Source organism: Spea bombifrons, chromosome 5 (assembly GCF_027358695.1).
Source record: "Spea bombifrons isolate aSpeBom1 chromosome 5, aSpeBom1.2.pri, whole genome shotgun sequence".
In the NCBI taxonomy this organism is placed as follows: Eukaryota; Metazoa; Chordata; class Amphibia; order Anura; family Pelobatidae; genus Spea; species Spea bombifrons.
This window is the reverse complement of record NC_071091.1, coordinates 86,140,556-86,162,675: the sequence shown is the minus strand read 5'-3', so window position 1 is coordinate 86,162,675 and position 22,120 is coordinate 86,140,556. Positions and strand designations below refer to the sequence as shown.

Here is a 22,120-nt window from a genome sequence, read left to right as displayed (position 1 = left end):
AAACCATCATTGCTTACATTACTGTTGACAATGAGTAAGAAGCCGTATAAAATGGTTGAAAATAGTTCTGAGAAAATTAATGGAACAGACATTCTGACTCCTGCAGCATGCAGCTAATATAACCAGTGAAATTTCTGAATGATCATTATCTTAAACATACATGTATGTGTTTCTCAATAACTATATAATGTGTGTGTTATTAAGCAACCCTTTACACTGCTATTAAACACAGGTGGTCCAATGTCATACTCAGGGCTGGACTGTGTATATCTAAGCAACCTTAGCACACCAAGGCCAGTGGCCTCCATAGACTTGCAGCCCAAGATATGCGGCCACACGTTACGTTATAATTCACTGCACTTAGGAAAGCAAATTTGGTACATAAACCATTTTATTTTTTATTTATTATTTATTTATTTTATTTTTTTAGAATTTTTTTTTAGAATTTACCATTTACCATTTTATAAACACCTTTAATCTTAACTATGGCCATATAAGTTGATTATGTGGTCTTAGACCCTGGGACAGTACAATAGCTGTTAAGTAGCTTTATGGTGAAATGAAATCTCGTCCTGTCCCATACAGGTCTATACAGGAGCAAAATCAGGGATAGCATTTGCTTTATGGAATGAATCACTATAATTTTTGTATGGGAATAGCACTATATTTATATTCATATATATTCTATTTAGTACTATATTTATATTTTAATTTTTTTTATTGACGCTCTAACAATCATGTGTATGTGCTGAATATTTAAATGATTTATTTTTGCTTGTGGTGATTCACACTGATGCTGTTCTCATATGATGTATTGAATACATGTATCAATTAATTTACCTATATTAATGTTTCTGTGAGTGCTAATGTGGGGGGCTACTTTACAAGGGGTAGTGTTGCCCCTGATTTGGTAAATTAATTTTTATAGCTCCAAGCATTTTGAATTAGGAAATGATGGTGCATGTAATATATATGCGTGTGGATATATCTAGATGTAAATATTATAAAGGGAGGCATAAACACAGTGAGGGAGCACTTCTTATATTATTTAATGATATGCATAACTATAATAGATATCTGCTTCTATTAACTTCAGATAACCCTAATATAAAAAGACAAGAACCGAGGCTGTTTGCCTACTTTTCCTTTATGACTTGCTCATGAAGAAATCATGTTCCTTCTCCCTAACCTAAAATCGAATCAGATACATATTTTCATTTTTATTCGCAATGAAACATTAAGAAATATATTGTTTTAATATGATAATACGTTTGAATATATGATTATACATTTTGGAACCAGCCTAGGATTCACCCTCTCCCTTGAGAAAATACACAATTTATTTTGTATTTCATTAGGCCCGGCAGCAGTATCTGTTCACGGTGTACACACAGATCCATTTTGTTTTGTAACAGATTGTGGATGAAAGGAAACCATTTATTTATTGTGGGTTTGGTATAATTACCAGTGCACTAATTATCCCAAATCACTGCTAGCTCAATGGATATAGAACTACAACAAAACAACATGGAAACTGATCTTTTTTTAACTACACATGTGCCTTATGTAGCTTGTATGAAGAAGAGATGCTGATAAGACGTCACGGTTCTAAAAATGCTTATTTTATTTTATTTGCAGTTTGATGGTGAGAACATGTATATGAGTATGACGGAACCAAACCAGGACTATGTGCCAGCAAGCCAGGTGGGTTAATTAATCTTCTATGTCTTGCTTCAAATTGTAATTAAACAAATTGAAAGAGCTGCAATGCAAATGAGTGGCACTATACATAACTGCCGCAATCAAGAATTGTCATAATTTATCAACAAAGTGTTTAAACCTTTTTTTTGCCATTTTATGAGATAGGACTGATGTATTAAAAAAAAAAGAAAAGAAAAACATTGCTGAAAAATTATCTTGTTCTCTCTCCAACGTGTAAGCAGCTGTTTTGCCAGCATGATCCTGCCTAAACAGTTGTTGTTACCTTAAGGAATCAACCTCTTACAGGTGCTGCTTATTTGGATCTGTAACTGCAGACACGTTAATCATTTTAAGCTTACATGTCACAAAATGTTTTAATTAGAAGCTGGAAACAAGCTGAGTTTCAGCACACATTTTATGGTTAAAGTTTTTAATGCGGAATTCACATTACTCAGAAACAAAGCAGCAGGGCCCAAATTACTAATTACACATTAACAAAATAATGGAGTTTAAGTGAGATCTGTGATGTTTTCCATAGAAAGACCAGGTTTTTTTTCCCTCTATTTACAGTCTGTGGAGATTTAAAGGGCAAACATTTTAGATAAGGGATTAATCGTATGGTTAATATTATTTAAAATGTACTTAGAATATAAACATTTAGTGCAGCTGCACAGAACTTCCGTATGGTTTTTTAATCATAAATTAAGAGTTAAGAGTGTAATATAATCCGGTGCTCACTCAATGACAAAATGTACAATAAAACAAGATGTATTGGTTTTAGTAGGTACTGACGAAAGTGAAATAGCATGACGTGCACTGCCATACTCTGACCTAAGTCAAAGAGGCTAAGGACTAGGGTGCCAGGGTTGAGCAAAGCTGCAACTTCTGGGCTTTTGTGGCAAGGGCAGATTACCCCGTTAGGAGATTAGCCTTTCCGGTGTAGTTGGAGAGATGGGCTGGTTGAGGAGATTAGAGATATTCTTTGAATTTGCACTATTTATTGTTGTTATATAGTGCGAACATATTCTGTGCTGCTGTGTTATGAAGGATACAAACAAAAACAAATATAAGAGACTGAAGATTTTGAAAGATTTTAATTTAACTAATTTTGTTCAATTTGCGTGAACATTTAAAAACGAGAAGGGGCCCAAACGAAACAAAAGGAAACGAAGCAGAGAGCTCAGAATTTTTATTTGCATTTCCTTGGGTTTTTTCACTCTTTCTAGCTCTCTCTCTGTCACATGCTCTCTTTCAATGTTTCCCTACCTTCTCTGTGTGTTCACTTCTTTCTCACTCTGCTTCTTCTGCCTTCTTTCTTCTTGTCATGGAGCCTCAGTGCAGGTATGAGGGAAAGCCAGTCCCGGTGTTGTGAGGTTTCACCCTGTTGCAGAAATACTACACATAGGCAGCTGCCCGAAACGTAAACTGAACTACCCATACATACCACAAGAGAAAAAGGTCATTAGGACATTCAGTTTATTAGTTTTGACAGTAGCCATCTCCTCATAGGCAATACTTTGGACTGGATTCCATGCCAGGAGTAAATATATCATTAATAATGAAAGAGATTTGCTGTGTGGGGGTCGGATTGCAATGGGGAGTTTTTGATAGAAAATAGAGATGCATTTTATGTCAGTTATGGAATTTGGGCCGAAATAACCATGCTTTTTATCTCATTTCCAATTGCATTATATGTGAGGATTGTTATTCAATTGTGATATTATTGTGTAGGGTATCATAGGGTATCGTACCTCCTGACCGCTTAGTTAAACATTTGAAAATATGGTCAATAAAACTATGATGTGTATACTAAAATTCAACTAAATGCATAAATACTATGATACCTCTTTGCCTTAAATGCATAACCTTATGTTTTTCCATGTCTAACTGTATCTATTACTTACTGACTCTTAAGATAATTAAAGACAAATTGATTGTCTTTGTTTTTAAAAATATATTTATTTTTTTAACAAAAGATAGTATAGGTCATACCTAGATTGAGTATATGCCAAGTAAGCTTACAGTTCCTAAAAATAACCCCCTAATGTTCCATATCACTCCATATGTGCTGTCTGACTTAATAGGATGCACGCGGGGTGGCAAAAGACACTATTACCTCATTTCTGCTCAAGCCATCCTATGATTAACAACAATCTCCGTTATAACATATCTCATGCAATACAATGTGACTATTGCTCCATTATGCACAACTATTTTAAATATTGAGCCATACTAGTGGCTGACTGGGAACCTTATCTGTCGTTGACTACAACTTCACTAAGTTGCAGCCATTTGGCTGAATATAGTAATGGTTGCATTCTATGCCATGAGTGGCCTATGCCTGACCTATGGGTCCTGCCCCACATTTAAGAGTAATGCTAGAGTTATAGAGTACACTAGACAGAGAGTGATGTAAAGCACCCAAGGCCATACATATACACAAAATTGCACCAAGGTGAACCAATAATTGGTTGGACAACATACTGAATTATATAAAACCATTACCAGTTTTCCTGTAATACAGTAGAAACAAAATAATCATGTTAAATGAACCAACTACTTTTTGCCTTATAACTGTTATCTTGGTACGACTTTACAGCAAAAACAACTCTATGTTTATCAAGGGAAAGAAATTCAATAGAAAGTAATATGTTTTTCCCTAGATAAACTAGTGTGACATTCTTTCATACTAATTATGCTCCAGGATTTCCTGTTATAAAAACATAAATGCGGAATATTGTGTTAACCTTTTGCAAAACTATAGTTTCATTTATAATTCCTATACTGCAGCCTTTATCTTCTCTTAATTCTGTATTTGTGTCGGCAATTACTATTGTTTTTATTTTATAATCTTGGTGTACTTTCATATTAGTCACATGACTACAGCTATCTTATAGTTGTGGATGGCTGATAAGTAAAAAATGGAATTTGAAACTGGTGGCCACTGTTAACAAAACTGGAATTACGCTTGTTATAGATCTCTCAAAATATGTAATAGACGAGCCTCTGGATGTCTGGACTGTTACTATAAATGATTCCCTTATTTTAGATAAATCCACAGTATACATTGTCCTTCTTTTGATTACTATCAATATATTTTTAAATCTTCGTTATTTTGGGGTTGCGCCCATATGTCAAACTTTCGCCAATTATAGGCCTTTTGGAACTTTAGCAAGGTTTTATATCTTCACACATTCAATGTTGTTAGACATACCTGTGTCAGGCGAAGACTCTTCACACATTGTAAACAGTATTAAAGTAAGTGATCTTAGTAAGATGGACAATACTTTGTTTGTCAATGACCAAGGTCCCCTTTTCATTACCTTGCTTGTATATGTACACATAGATGCAAAGGCACATTCACATATTCTCATTTCTCTATTTAGTGAGCAAAAAAACTACGGAATGAATCGACTTTTCCTGTATGGTCTGCTAAAGATTTGAACAAATGAGAGCATCTTTATTACCTTTTGAGCTTAATGTGTCAGCTTTGTTACCATCACAACAAAGAAAATTAAGGCAAATTTATCATATGTCCATCTAGATACATTTGTGCAAATGGATCAAAAATTATTTGGACACATTTTGAGTTGTGTTTTTGGCCCATTCGTTTTCGGATAATGAACTTTGTTTCCTACACTTTTGGTTCAGATGAAATTCGGACGACTTTTTCCATTCAGAAACAAATTCGTTGTCACTCACCCTCACACTTTTTCACACTCTCTTTTGCTCTCTTACACTCTCACGAAGTCTCTCATTCACTCTTTCTCACGCTTTTACCCAATGTCGCCTCCAGCGACCGCTTCCATGTCCCTGTCTCATTTTTCACAGCTCGATTTTTTTATCTTGCCTATTTTTGTTCTCCTGTATTTTGTCTTTATCCGCTTCTCCCTGGTATCACCTCAGTTCACTAGGCCTCCCGAAGCTCTTTTGCAAAAATGAGCCACGTGCACCCCCTCTCCCCCCGAATGGACAAACAAGGAGAGGCTGTTCCTATGGTGTTCACTGTGGCTCCGCCTTTTGTGAAATCGCTCTGGGAAGCCTATTTAGCAGAGCTGTTACCATGAAAGCCTATTTAGCGGGAAAAGCGAACAAAGAAAGAAGACAGCGTTTCAGCACCTCTCTTTCTCAGTGAATCTTTATGTATTATTCTGGCCTCTCTGAGTACTTCTGCAAAAAAAACAGCCTCTCCCTGTCCCTCCAATTGTGCATAACTGCACCGGGAGGCCTGGTTATTGGAGCTGATACTGGGGAGAAGCAGACGAAGAAAGAAGTTAGAAGAACAAGAACAAGAAGAGGCAAAGCGGAGCTGCGGAAAAGCAGCCAGGGACGCACAAGCGATTGGTGAAGAAGGTAGTGAGATATTGAGAGAGTGTGAGAGAGCGTGAGTGAAAAACCAGCAAAATGCAAAAGCATTTCAGAGCTCTCTACTTCCTCTACGGATTGGTTTGTTCCGTTGGGGTATTCAGATATTCAGATATCTTATGGGAGTCATGAGAGTGAAACCAGGGTAGATAATTTGGATCCATCAGCCCCAGAATATCATAGCGGCCAAACAACAATTAACTGGGAGGGCAGGCAATAAAAATGTGTTGGATTCCTCCACCCTTCCACAGAGTTTCTACTTAGAACCTTCGTTTTCAAGGCAAAACTGGAGCAAATCTATGGGCTGTCTACAGAAACGTTATTGGTATCTTTGGCAATTGATACTGACTTTGGCAATGTTTCTAAAAATACTAGTTTTGCATTGACATTGATATAGCTCTTTTTTTTTTCTCATCTTCATCATAAAGGACATTATTTTTTCTCATTTTGTCAAACCTATAGGAAAAGGAAATTTGATCAAAAAAGTTCAATGATTTAAACCTTTGCTAACTCCACGTAGGTTAAACCACTGTAACAATATTTATTGCCTGCTCTGTATGCACTGTGAGTTGTTTATCACTACTTGTCCACAACTATGTTATCATTTTATGTTTATTTCTAACATATGTGCCTATCACATTTGCATACAATTATACAGTTTGAATAATAGCAGGATGAATTTGCATACATATGGTTCTTCTAAAAACCTGGCTTGCAGATAATAAAAAAGAAATAAGAAATATGCAATAACTGATATGCAAATTATTATATATTGTTGCTATATTAACTTTACACTTCCTCAGTGGGCCTTGAAGGACACTCAAAAATCATTGAAGGGAAACATGCAAAAAGTCTTAATGAAGATTTTCTTTTCAACCCCCCCTCCCCCCTTATTTTTAGGTACGTTAGGTTTAAATTCTGAATGCAGAATGTTGTTCCCAGGCCGAGACTGGCCATTTGGCACACTGGCTAAATGTGAGTGGCCAATAGGGCCACATACTTACTGATACTGCAGCTCCAGAGGTAGATTGAGTCTTCCAGTGAGAGGCTGCTGGCTGGGTATGTGTGGCTGTGCGCCATGATAGCATAAAAACATAACAAGCGGTTGTGTATATCCAGCAGGCGGCCGCAAGTGCATCATTTGGCAGCCGCTGCATTAAAGTGCTAGGGCTGCTTAATCATCTCCAATCCAGCCCTGGCTGTTTAACCAGTGACAATTGCATAGCTGCCAACAGAACAGTCCCGCCATCCAGGCAGTACATTTATGGCTATAAGCTCATATTCCGGGCAACCATTACACTATGACACCACCACATAATGTGGGCATTGATTGACAGGTGCTGCAGTGTGCAGCTGTGTAAATCCACTCGCTGGCCGCACCCTCCAACACATGAGCATAAAAACACAACCAAGTATATCCAGAAATTGTCCGAATTTACATCACCAGGCGGCCGCTGGCCTTAAAGCGCCAGGATGCCCCGTCATCGCCAGAGATCACAGCATGTATTAAGTCACAAAATATTTCTAGTAATTTTAATAGGAGGTGAAGAGTGAATTTAATTTTAAACAGTATATATCGAGCCATGTTTGTGTTTTATGCAATTATTTCCTTTAATCTTTTCACAACAGGCATTAGGGTTGTAAATAGGATTAAAAAAAGAAGCATGTGTATGCTTTGTTTTATGATTCTACTTCATTTATTAGAGAACTCTCTGTGACCTCTGTATTGCTTTGGATGTATGGCTATTTATATTACTACAAAGAAACAAACAACACTATTACATTTCTTCTTTAAAATATTTGTTAATAGTAAAATATTTTTTCAGATATGAGTCCAAAAACAGTGCAGACAATTTCATCTGAGCATTAGATTAAAGAGTCCTGGTATCATCAGCTTACTGCCTTAAGGGTTTTGAAGTGCAAGAGCTAATTGAATTTGTTTGAAACACTGGAAACATGAACTTGGGGAATGAGTGTTATTATAAAACAGCTGCTACCTTCCAGAAAACCATGTTAAATTATTTTGAATAAAGGACTTAAAATTCATACATCTTCTATCTTTACTCTCTTGTAAATTATTATTTTTCTGTAATTATATACATAACACTGCATTTTAAATTTAAAGTGGCTCTGCCACATTTCCTGAATACTACATTTTACAGTTTTATACACTAAATAAACAAAATGCAATACAATTTATTGGTATACCACATGGAATTTAATTTATTATCTCTCCTATATTGTTGAGTTGCTGATTTTTGTTGATTAGTTTAAACAGCCTTCAAATGGTAACCCTGCCATCATGAAACATAGATCCGTGCTTCCATGAGGTTAACATTTAAATTTCCCTAAAGAAAACATGAGCTGTAGGTAGATTTGATTTTTGATTTTTATTATGCTAAAATCAGTGACGAGGATAGTGTAATTGTAAAGAAATAACCTTCTTATATATAGTATTTTTATACATATATTGTATGCTTATTTCTCTCATAAATTAGGGTAAGTAAATGAGCAAGAGTGTCTATTGGAAATTAAATTACATTTTATATGAGTACCAGCTTCACAAATAAGCTATTACTTTCATAAAATAAACTTTTAGCTAAGTCATATTTGAGAATGCTTTCCCATAATAATATTAAGTTATCATTTGGGGTCAGAAAATCTCCAAAACTACAATCCAACATCACCAATATTACCATAAGTTGTTTGGAAGGGTTTTAAGAAGAAAACCTCTACTCTCATCCAAAAACAAACTCAACCATCTTCAGTTTGCCAGACACTACTAAAACTTAAAATAGGATCAGGTTCTATATAGAGCTTTTTGGCAATAAACACTAGAGGTAGGCATATGGAAAAGTACCTCATGCCCACAGTTAAATGTGGTGGCTCTTTGTTTTGGGGCTGCTTTTCTGCCGTTGGACCTAGACATTTTGTTAGGATAAACAGCACAATGATCCAAAACATATATCAAAATTAATACAAACATGGTTTACTGACCATAAAATCAAGGTCCTACAATGGCCATTCCAGTCCCCTGACTTGAACCCCCGTAGAAAACCTGTGGGATGAACTTTAGAGGAGAGTCCACCAGCATCAACCTTGAAATTTGAAGGATCTAGATAGATTCTGTATGGAGGAATTGTCTCAGATCCCTTGCCATGTATTCTCTAACCTCATCAGGCATTATAGGAGAAGACTCAAAGCTGTTATCTTGGCAAAAGGAAGTAGTTTAAAGTATTTACTAAAAGGTTGCCAATACTAACATACATATACTAACATACTTAAAAACACTAACAGCTGGAGCTGGTGCTGGGGGCCACTTAGGAATGAGGGAGCTTTAGGGGCCTCTCTTATGACAGTGGTACGGAGACTCTCTTTAGAACTAAACTGCGTATTATGGTATTTGTGTCCTAGGAAGGTAAGATGGATGCTCACATGGTGTTTCTCTAATACGTGTAGCTTACATTAATAATCTGTAACAATATTACATTGGTTCAATATTGTACTGTAATGTCAAATTTATTTGCCAAATTATAACAATTTTCTATGATACTTTTCACTTGACCATTGATTACAATAAGACTCCTTTACTCTTTTCCTGTAGGATGTGCCCTATAACAATGAAAAGGTATCATTAATGTAACCATTGTGAAAAATTGGTTATCTACGCTAGGGTGACCACAGCAGGCATTTTGATCCGGATACATATCATTTCCACATATTGCAGACCAGCAAGTATTAGAGCTGGATTGTAATTGCTGTTATCTAGCTGTTTCGGTTCCAACCCAAATTAACTTGTAAAATGTAATATTTTAATAAATAATCATCAGGCCGGCAGAACATGCCTGAAGCTTGAGTTTTATTAGATTATTCTTAATAAAAAAGTCAGAAATTTTGAATATCAAACATGATCAGGCTATCTATAAGCTAGAGTTGTTTACGTGGTGTATATCAGAGCTGTCACAATGTTAATCAAATTCTGCTTTGGAAATTTATCGCCAACTTGAAAGCATCAGAAAGTGTGATAGTGGTGATATTGGTTTGCATGGTCAATCGCCAGTTCATTTTAAGAATACCCAATAAATGTAGTAAAAACTGCATAGATGCTTTGTTTTGTGTTTCAGTTCCTGAAAAATAATCTCAGTAGTGTTAAAATAGACAGTCACCCATATGAAAATAACAATGTTGTTGCTGTTAAATGTCATTGTTTGTTGTGTCATCTTGTGAGCAGATAATTAGATGATATCCAGAAGGCAAATCCAGATCTGAAAATGTAATTATCTCTTTCTTGTCATAGTGAAAATTAATTTACATTCTCGGGTGAACCACTGGTTTAAATACTCATAATATTGTGCCAGACATTTTTATATGGGTTTAATTTATTTTGTATAGCCACCTTTGTGCCTATTTCCCTTTAGGCCTGGCTACCTGTATGCCACTAATTACACAGAACAGGCTTTACTTCTGTACTTACATGACTGCAATAAGGCCACGAGGGTATAATAAACTGATTGTTGTTTTATAATAACACAAAGAAATAATTACATTTAATAGTTTATGTAGAACATCTGTATAAATATTGTATTAAGAAAAATATTCTCTATTGGAGTACCCTAAGGAATAGTGCTCAGATTAACCAGTTCTTTACCCAGAAGTTGAAAGTTGTATGAAGAAAAAAATAAAAGCTCCTAAATATTACCCAAACCTTTTAGGAATTCACATTAACATGATATGTATTATTTTATTGTCTACATAATGAAAATACTATTTTGAATTATATATAAAATGTGTTACACGTGTAACACGGGAAGATCTAGGACAATGACTCCAGAATAATTTTTCTTTTATATAATTTTATTGCAAATGGACATAGAAAGAAATGATGCAAACAAAACAACTGAAAAATGCAGAATGGAAAACCAAAAAAAGATACACATACAAATAATAGTAAAATGGAATTGCTTTGATTATCTGTCTGCTATATGTCATTCTTACAAAGCTGTTTGTTTCCATAAAATTGCCTATGCTCAAGAACTGAATAGGTTAACTTTTTAACCAGACCACAGCTCTGGGACATACATAGAAAATTGCTAAGTAGTAACATATGGCTCACTACTGTTTCTGTGATGTAGCTGCAAGCAAATAACAAAATACTACTTTTGAAATGATTTTTACAGAAACCCAGCTTTGGATTTATGCCATAAAACCAAACATACAGTGAAAATTAATGATGTTTTTTGAAACAATCCCAGAGGTCTGTTTGGCACCACAGTCTGATGGGGCATTGGTTATGTTGGCTGTTGCTGAATTCTTCTTACATATTTATTTATCTTGGTCATCTAATCAATATGCAAGTGGTTAAGGTTGATTATGAAAGCAGTGTTAACTTATTTAGGCTACCCAGTTTTAACCACTTGAAGAAACAAAAACCTAACGTTCCAAGTGATATTGATTGCAATGAAAAATGACCATGGGATTGTAATTTAAGGACATTTTTAGATAAGTGTGTGAATTTAAACATAGATAGGATAGACATAAAACTATCTAGGATATAAGATGAGTCCAAGGACCGATTAAAGTTTTTACATCAGGAGAAATGGCCACACTAGATTTGTCTATCATCAAATTCTATGTTTCTTTATATGAACTATATTTTCCCCTAAATAAATTACTTTCTACATAATAGTACGTATTGTAGTGTCTTAAACATGTTTTAAATGTTTCAGATGACACTGTAAAATTATAGTATAATTGTTCGCATATGGTGCCATAAAATCTAATCAATGGTATACAAATTAATTAATTTTGTGATATTTACAATGAATGCGTGTTAAGAAGCAGCCCTCATAGCGCATTATGAAACCTATTGGCATTCTCCGGCATGTTTCTGTCAGATGTTAAAAACCTGCCTGTGGAAACATCCCAGCTGCAGAATAATGCCCCCTCTGCTTTCCATAAGCAGAGAGGCTCAATGCAAACAATCACTTCGCAGGAATCGGCTATGACTGAAACCAGTGGGACCACCAAAAGTGTATATGATGTTAGATGGAGGTGAGCAGGTCAGGACTGGGGATGACTAGGTAGTCCTGGCAGCTGGCACCAAATTATGTTCAGTGCAGCTGCTGGTTTGATACACATAGCTGCACGTTACTTCCTTATACTCACACAGTTTGCAGTGGGCCAAACACTGGAAGACCAAATTTGCTGCTGGAGATGCAGTGTGTGCCAGATGGCCACTCCGGGCCTGGTAGTGAGTACCTCACACTTGTACAGTCCTGCATTCGGCCAAATGCATCTCCTGCAAGAGGCCGGGAAAATATGGCAAATGTATAGAAATTATTTTTAAACAATACCCTTATGCACTTGGATGTTAAGAAAGGCATTTATAAGGTAATACTGAACTATCATATACATTACAATACATATGACGACTGGAGTGTTTAAAAATGTCTTCCACTGGGTTTATCTTTTCCCTTGTGGATCCTAAAAGCAGAGTGAAGAGACGTGGGGCATTATGCACTTGTTATCTAGGTAACAGTTACCTTTGGAAACATACATTAACTTGTTTCTGTATGACACTTTTTCTGCTCAATTATGAATAAAGCACAAAATACTATTTACAAAGTTTGTAATTGCACATCCTCAATTAAAAACATTTAAAGCCGACACAAACAAAACATTTGTATAGATTATAGGTTGGAGTCTCTTAATATTGTAATAGACTATCAAAGACTATCAAAAAATTATACTTCTTTATTTTATACTTGTATAAACAATCTAGCCATCTTCTAGCTCTTTATCACTATGTCTTAGCATGTCTTAATCTTATTGTCAAATTGTATGGTTTCAATTTTAATACTATTGTTAATTTCCAGCGCTCTCTTATTGTAATAGGAATCTGCTGGTGCACTATAATAAATGTTGTATAGTGGGAATCTGTCAAATAGTAGATCACAGAGTGAAAAAGTGATTTTGTGCTACCCTATTGAATTTATTTTTAGATAAATTCCATCTGATTTGAAGATTTTCCTGAATAAACACGTCAACATGTCTGGAATACTAAATATATACTAAAGATTTCCAAATATATTTTGGGTTACCTCCATTTTTTCCAATATAGTGACAGTAGAGGTAAACAAGATGGTGGTAGTTGGAAATAAGCCACGCCAGATCCCTACGTAGCTGTGCCATAGAGAAATTATAACTGCTTCTCTTGGGTCTTTTACAATGTTAGTGACAACCCTAGATTATGCGGTTATATCTGAAATTAGTACAGTGTGACAGCAAACAGCCTGCATGGGAGCAGGGAATATATTTTCAATATACATATGAAGATTACCATACAGGGGATTTTAATATAAAAAATATTACTAGGTAAATAGCCACAAAACGGATTACATTGTATAATTATTGGTGTATTCACAAGATGATCAAATTGTGCACATTTTACAGTTATAGATATTAAAAAATACAAGAGCTGACAATACCTTCTTGTCATTACATTACACAATATGAGTTACTACCCCAAACCTTAAATATTCTCAACACTGTGTATGTTTAATAATTTATATAAAAAAGTCTAATTAGTGTGGCTAGTAACATATTTTCCCATGTCAATAAAAAGTATATGTCAAATAAATAAATCATTTTAAATTAAGCCATGTCTATTATAGACAGATACCATTCTGTGATAAGAGAGATGCTTTGATTGACTGAACAAAATCTTGTGATCTTAAACTAGTAACTAAAACCAGTTTCAGTGCAAGATTGTAATGATTAGAGTATACTCTCCCAGAGGTATTCATTATAGGCTGAAATGCTCTTGCTGCCTTGCATAGAAGCTGGTTTTTCAATGGGAAATAAAGGGCTACAGAAATAGGGCATCTAATTAAGTTAAACTACTCTAGCATTTGGCTTGACATCTTCATTATTCAAAATTAAAAAGATACTTCACGTAAGCACACAACCTACTATTGTTTATATTCGTTCTTGCTTGGGAGTCAGTTTTTATGATCATATTTTATTGCAGTATTTTTGTCATGTATTAACGCACTAATAGTTCTTTGTTTCCAGAGAGCAGTGTTGGAGAACTTTAGCGCCATGGGATTAAACCGGAAAATGCAACCTTTGTGTGAATTTACTTTAAATACACAATATATTTATTTTTTAAAATCATGTAAACCCGTTTTTTTTATTTATAATGTCAATTCCCTTTTAATAATGAAAGCATTTGCAGTATATAATTAAGTGAATATCAGACTAGATTAGAAGGCTATGCATCTGCTTTATTAGGATAAGGACAAGTGGATTTTATTTGTGTTTATTTTATGACTGTTTAGTACCTATAATTAGTTGTAGAATTATTCATAGTGTTCTTTGAATGTGGTTTCTAAGTATCCAGTGCCCCAAATACTCATCATCCATTGTAGTTGTCAAGTAAGGGAGGGTTATTAAGAACACACTGTATATGGACAAACACAGGAATTTGGACATTAACAAAAAATTATATTCTAAATGCAACCTTTACTTTGTAATGCAAAATGTAGTTATTGTAATTAATAATTATATCCATATAGCCTCATTATAAGGAAATAAAATCTTGGGTTAGGGTACCAATGATGCTCTTATTATGCTTGTATATTCCTAATCTACCATTAATCCATATGCAAAATTGGAAGGTGTGTGAAATTAGTAAAGGCTTTAATGATTCTGTATATATATCCTTTAGACATCTTATTCTGTCACCTTAATGCATAAGAACGAAATGTATACAGAGCAGAAAAGGCCACTTATGTAAGCTTTCCTGTAAGGATTTTAGGTTTCGTTAACATTAATGCTAAAAAATTTACTATTCATATATAATTTTATTTTTTGAAATACACATATATCATGCCCTAGTATAGTATTATGAGATATGTTTTTATTTCTAAATTCTCTGTCATTATAGCTTAACAGTTGTCTCTGTTCTTCAGTACATTAAGATGTAATTTTACTATCATATTACATTTCCTAGAAAGCTAATCATATACGAGACATATGAAAACAATAATGAGGTCTACAAATAGATGCATACAAAAACCACTTGGCCAACTTGATCTACCCATTATCCTATCTGTAAAAAAACCTCAGAGCTGTTAATATCCTTGGCTCTATTTCATATTTGAATTTCTGCCAAACAGAAGTAGTGATGATACATATACCACTGAATATAAGTATTGATGTCTGGTGTCTCTCATTTAATGCTACTCGTGTTCTACTTTCTTTCCTGCATTAAGCTGTTAGACTGAGCTAGGTCTTAACTGTTAATGTCCCCCTCCATTGATTTACAGTACCAAATATCTGTCCTAATATTTGTGACCTTTTTAGGTTTCTTCATTCTTACTTCCTTGTTAATAATTAATAAATAGTAATATGAATAAAACTGAGAACAAGAATGATGGTAATGAGTGACAAACATTTAAAGGGGGATTGCTAAATTCTACTCTCGTAAACCAAAGATAGGGTCCAGGTAGGCTCCAAGAAGTGTGGTCTTCATTAAGGCATCATGGGAGATAAAACATATTTGAATATCAGTACAAGGGTGGATCCAGGGGGCAACGGGGCAGTTGAACCCACCAAGAAAGATAGCAGCAAGCTCTGGTCGTAGGCATAATGAGTAAGTCTGGGTTTACCACTTTATGCCCCTCATTTCGAGTAGGTGGGGTTGTAGCACAGCAGTTCACACAGGCTGAGGGTTAACCATGGTAAGTGAGAGTGCCTGGTTGTGTTAGTGTGAGTGTCTGGATGGGTGTTTTAGTGTGAGTGTCTGGATGAGTGTGTTAGTATGAGTTTCTGTGTGAGTGTCAGGGTATGTGCATTAGTGTGAGCGTCAAGGTGTTTGTTAGTGTGGATGTCTGTGTGCATGTGTGTTAGTGTGAATGTTTGTCTTAGTGTGTCTGGGTGTTAGTATGTTAGTGTTAGAGTTACAGCATGTATTATTGTGAGTGCCCCTCTCGAAATCAGGCTCTGGACCCACCCTTGTGTCTGGATATGTGTGTGTGGGTATGTTAGTATGGGTGACTGTGGGCATGTGTTATTGTGTCTGGTTGTGTTAGTTTGAGTGTCTGGGTGTTGGTGTGTGTTATTGTCTGATTGAGTTAGTGTATGTGTTATTGTGAGTCCCCCTCTTGAAATCAGGCTCTGGATCCACCCTTGTATCTGTTCACCCTTGGTGGATGGCAGAACTGGAAACATATGAATAATGACATGATTACTAGATGGTTTTTTAATCTCAGATGTAACACTTCCTCTTTAGTATTTGAAAAGCTTTATGGGATTTATTTTGCAGGTTCACTTCTATGTGGGCTCTTTTATGTATTTTTCATCAGAGTTTAGCTAAAAAACTACTAAATATTACATAAAATTGTTAATAGGACCTGACTCATGAATAATTTTTGTAAACTGTTCATCCCTCATCACAGATTGGCATTACTGGGAAAATCACTGTTCATGTCTGTGTTTAATTGACCAGGCTTGCCTTAAACCAAAAGAACCAGCATGTGACATTTGCAACTTACTTTTGTCTAAGCTAGTTGATTCAGCCAAACTCAGGGTATCTATTGCTTATATATATATATATATATATATATATATATATATATATATATATATATATATATATATATATATATTACATTCTGATATGTAAAGCCATAGAATTCAAAGAGGTGTACTTTCTTTTTCAAATTAATAATATTCATACTCATGAAAGTTGATATTCATATATGTATAATGTATGGAATAAATTAAGATATTTGTACAATCCATGTGATTGCAGAGCATAGATATTCATTGTGCTTGTAATATAGTAAGACAGTATTTACAATCAGGAGTGGTTCTAGTTTTGTAGGGGCCCTTTCTGTAATGCAAGTTATGAAAAAAATAATTAGGCATTAGAGTAAAATACATATAATCACAAAATTGTTTTAAAAAGTGATAGATTTTAGATTTGGATTATTTCACAACCTTTGAAGAAGCCTTTTAGACTAGGGGTTCTTTAAGAAGCAGCTTAACCTGTTTATAAGGTAGCACAACACCTGATTTGCAATGTTGGGTGAATGTATGTTGGTGAAAAAACCTACAATTTGGTAAGGTTAGAAGTCCTACTAAATACATTTTGGCTTTTGTTGGATTCTTATTGTACATCATCTGTATACAATAAGAAACTGATGAGAAACATAAAAAATGTTTTAAAAGATCAGATGGTTTCGATAACTGTGACTTGATAAATTATACTGCCGAGTGCTTTTAAATGAAGATGATCTATTAGCGTTTTTGAACATTTGAAGACAAAAAGTTGTTTTCAGGATCATTGACTTAAACATATCAATGGCACTGTTGGACAATTCTTGCTGAGAGTTGAAATGATTTATGTAATGGACTCCAGGTTTCCAAAGCAATACATTATGTTCTGAAACTATTGAGACTAAGTCATGCTGAGACAAAAGAAACTGAAACACTTGATTCTGAACATACTACATTCAGAAATTAAAGATAAGTTCCATCCTATTTTAGTGTCCTCTGTGAAATACATTATCATAATATAAGAGTGAGTAAAATATGAATTTAGTGAGCTATGTGCTATATATTGCATATTACGACTGTTTAATGTAATAATGTTTGCTTAAATGCAGTCAGAATACACTGGCCATAAATAAAACTTAAGCCTTATTCTATTTACAACTAAATTTCATGAACCAAGGGAAAAGCCATCATTATGTTAACAGAACACTGGCGATCGTTACTTTGTTGGGCAAATGAGTAACACAAAGAAGACTATGTTAATTTAGTAAGATTGCATTTATCAAAATAACTACGCTAAAGTGTTAATTGAGTTCAACGTTCTAATGTGCTTTAACGCGGCAGTATTTTTACGCACCATGGAATTTGTAAAACATTTCAGTTTTAAAGGGATGTGTTAATGAGGCTTATTAAATCAATTCTATTAAGTGCAATTAGAAAAGACTGTGAAATAGGAACCATAGGGGGAAAATGTTTCCAGTATCAAGAATGCAGTGTAAAACACCAAAAAATACACTATATGGACAAAAGTATTGGGACACCTGACCATTACACAAACAGGGACTTTTATAACAATGCATTCTAAATACATAGACATTAATGTGTAGGTGGTCCCCCCTTTGCAGCTATAACTCTTCTGGGAAGACTTTCCACAAGATGTTGTATTGTTTCTGTGGGACTTTTTGCCATTTATACAGTAGAGCATTTGTGAGGTCAGGCACTGATGTTGGATGAGAAGGCCTGGCTCGCAATCTCCATTCTAGTTCATCCCAAAGGTTCTCAAAAGGGTTGAGTTTAGGGTCAACCCAATGTGCAGGCTAATCAAGTTCTTCCACACCAAATTCATCCAACCATAGCTGGAATTTTTTTTTAAAAAAAAAGGTCCTTTCCAATCATTGTCCAAAATGTCTTGGTATGCTGAAGGGGACATACCAAGACATTCCCTTATTTTAATAGTTTTGGAAATTTGGAACTATAAGGAGACCAGACTAAATGATAGAATGCAGTACAAAGTATATTTATACATTGGAAATGTGTAGATTGAAATAAGCCGATTTTTTTAATTCATTTAGATTTTTTGACCACTTGACAACTATTTTTATTTCTAGTAAAATAATAATTGCCACTGTCATATTTCATACAATGACAGAAGTGAAGCAAAAGCAATCTCAAATCAGAACAGAAGACTAAGCCTCAAGTCAGTAATTGCCTTTTTTGTTTGACTGTGCAGCTTTCATCAGCAATATAGCCTCAAATGTATATTTTTCTATGTATTTAATTAAATGTAATGTATCTGAAGACTGAATATCAGATGTGCTTCTGTATTGTTAGTATTTCTACTTTACTTAAGCTGCTTTTAACTGAGACCTTTGATCTCATCTGTTGGCAATCAGGTAAAAGCACTTTTTTGATCAAATGTTGATTTTATATAAATTACATTTGTTTTTACCAGACTTGATGAGAAGTATATTCAACAACAACGAGACTCTTGAATAATCTTAATGGGGCCCTAGGAATTTATTAAATGATTTTTGATTCTTGAGAAAACTGCATGTAATGGAAATTCTACGAATGCCAGGCTTTCTTATGCCTTTGGGGAAATAATGTTCCAAACACGGCAGTAAAAAAAGCAGCATTTTAATCTATTAGGTTTCAAAATGTGCTTTTAGTGAATAAAAATGATTTTGCTTGAATTACTTCTTCTATTTGTGTTTACGGCAATACATTTATATATGTTTTCTTTCTACAGTCATATACTGGACCCAGCTTAGAAAATGAAGATTTTAATATCCCACCAATAACTCCTCCATCACTGCCAGACCATGCACTGGTGCCGTTATCGGAGACAGAGTCTGGATACACCTCTCTCTGTCACCCAATGAATCAAAATGGCCTGCTCTCATTTCATCCCCAGAATATGGAATTACCTGCAATTACTGTATCAAACATGCTGAGTCAAGATGGGACCCTGCTGTCTAACTCCATTTCAGTGGTATGGTGATTACTTTTTAACGTACTGTGTGAAATATGTCAAAACATGGTAATATGTTGCATCTTCAATTGACATATTTAAAAAAAAAAAAATATAGGAAATATGTCCTCATTTTAGTCAAAAATGTCGGATTCTAAGTGTAGGTGGTCCAATAAAATTACAAAAATAATTATCACAACTACATCATTAAAGGAACATTTTAAGTTTTAATAATACAATAGATAGTAAGGAGGGGAGCCAGAAAAGGTAGGGTATAAGCCGGTACAAAGCCCATACCTACCTGCTGCTAGTAGCGGGTGTAAAATATAAGTTCCCTGCATTGGAATAAAAGCGTGGAAGATGGAAGTCAATGTTTCTTGATGGTTGTAGCTTAAAATTGGATCATGCTTCTTCCCTAAAGCCATGACAAACATCTAGGTTGAGCCTGTACCAGTTCATAAATCCCAATGTATAGTTTAGTATGTATTAGACATTGGGAAATTTTCAGGAATGCTCCTAGGACACCAGCCCTTGATATCTCAAAGCTCAAAGCCACTTTAGATTCACCAAACATTGTAAAATACTGGGGTGTGGGCTTCTATTATTATTATTATCTTTTATTTATATAGCGCCAACAGTTTACGCAGCGCTTAATCTGGACCCTGAAATATACTGCAAATAAACTCCTCCAGCTAAACCTCACACACCCTTACAATCTTTGTTTTCAAATACAGTTAATCCTTAAAATAATACATACATATGTTTTATATTAAGCATATATTTCAAAAGTATTTCAATTTTGTAATATATTGATAAGGAACACAAAACAATGATTTAATTGCTCTGTTTTCCTCCTGACGTCGCTGTTTTTCTTTTGTACTTCCACTTCATTGTTGTGAAACACATATATATATTGTGCACAGGGACTATAAAAGAAAGAGATTTTTTTTTTCTTGGGTCTTTGGGGAGTATAGTGAATCAACAAATGGAGATTTATTAAAGTTACATGCATTTCTAATACAGTATGTTGCTATTACAGAAAGCGCCAGTAGCATATTGAATGATGCACCTTTCAAAGCTCAGCAGAAAATTTCATTATAAACAATTTGATTACTGGTTTCTGGAGAGATATTTCCAAAATATTGTGGCATTTCGCTCGTGTAATGCATAAAACATAACAGTGGACGCGGCTGCAAGTCCTTTTAGGACAGAAAAGAATAAATGATGTCAGCTCTAATTACTTCAATATCAAATAATGCAAGCATTAGTCTGAAATGAAATGGATGTCAGATTGTATAAAGAGAAATGCTTTTAAACAATGTGACAGGGGAATAAAGGCAAGGAATAATTAGATATTCTTTGCACAATTTATCATAGCTTTATCAGTCAAGTTCTTTATTTTGGGAATGATTTCATTCTATTGAGTAGTTTTTATACAAAATCTATCTGATTTGACATCTAAAGCATAAATAGTAGTTCCGCAACAATGTCAGTGTTGTAGTTTCCATTGTTTTCTTCAGTTAATGTTTCACTAACCCACACTTCTTGTAAAAATGTTTGCTGCGATTCGTGCCTGAACTAAAAGAGGGAGTTGGTGAAGAGAGTGGGGGTTTAATGCTATATGGAAAAAAGCATATAGGTAAAAAATCATTTACTACATATTTACATTGGTCCCCGAAAGCATGTTTAACCCAGAAGACAGATCTTCTATGCAATCTAATGTTTATACATGTAAGGATCCTGTTACAAGCTATGCTTTTACCCTACTGGCAAATAAAATATATGTAGACAGCTCTGTGTGACACCTCCTTGGAGGGAAGTTGCCCTAATACAAAGCAATAACCTTTTGTGTGCCGGTCCTGTACCTTGCTAAGTCCTCACAGAAGGATTGCGGTGGTAGTGCTTCCTAATGTACTTAAGCCACAGGAAGAGCTATCTGCCATTACCTCAGCTGCTCTCTCTTATCCTCATTGCCCAGCTGTTTGCTAGTAGCAGCGTCTCATTGTTTTGATCTTCTGTTGTGATCCGGTTTGCTGTCCTGACTTCTCCAATCCTGGTCTTGGCTAGTTCCTGTTTCTGCTTGTTTGCTGCCTGTACTGACTTTTGGCCTGATTCTTGTCCATTTATACATCTCCCTTCTTGTACCGGCTTCATTCTACTTTACCTGGGCTCTCAGGTCATCAGCAACTCTCACGGCCACTTAAACCAAAGTGCTCAACCTGGGGGATAACTAGTTGGGGAGTGAAGGCAAGTATTGGAAAGTCAGGAGAGGATATAACTTGAAGCTCCACCATTTTGCCCTACAATAACCTTGTGGGAACTTCCATCAAAATGGCAAAGCTTCTGGAGATGCAGATGAAGAATGAAGAGAGAAGAAATAAGAGAGAGACGAGAGGATAGTAGAAAGGGAAACGCGTAAGATGCGAGACATGGAAAGGGATGCATTCCCAAAATTAAAAGAAAATCATCCAAAACTAAAGGAAAAGGAATTCTTTGTCCATTGAGACATTGTTTTCATGAATT

General features: G+C 35.0%; 1 protein-coding gene across 1 annotated transcript in view; it reads left to right on the top strand.

Moving 5' to 3' along the window:
• The window catches only part of TOX (thymocyte selection associated high mobility group box), a 118,248-nt gene that overhangs the window by 61,073 nt on the left and 35,055 nt on the right, over window positions 1-22,120 (top strand). Inside the window, exons 2-3 of the mRNA XM_053466882.1 lie at window positions 1,639-1,704; window positions 19,376-19,618. Coding sequence (XP_053322857.1) covers window positions 1,639-1,704; window positions 19,376-19,618 — 309 coding nt within the window. The remainder of the gene's footprint in view (window positions 1-1,638; window positions 1,705-19,375; window positions 19,619-22,120) is intronic.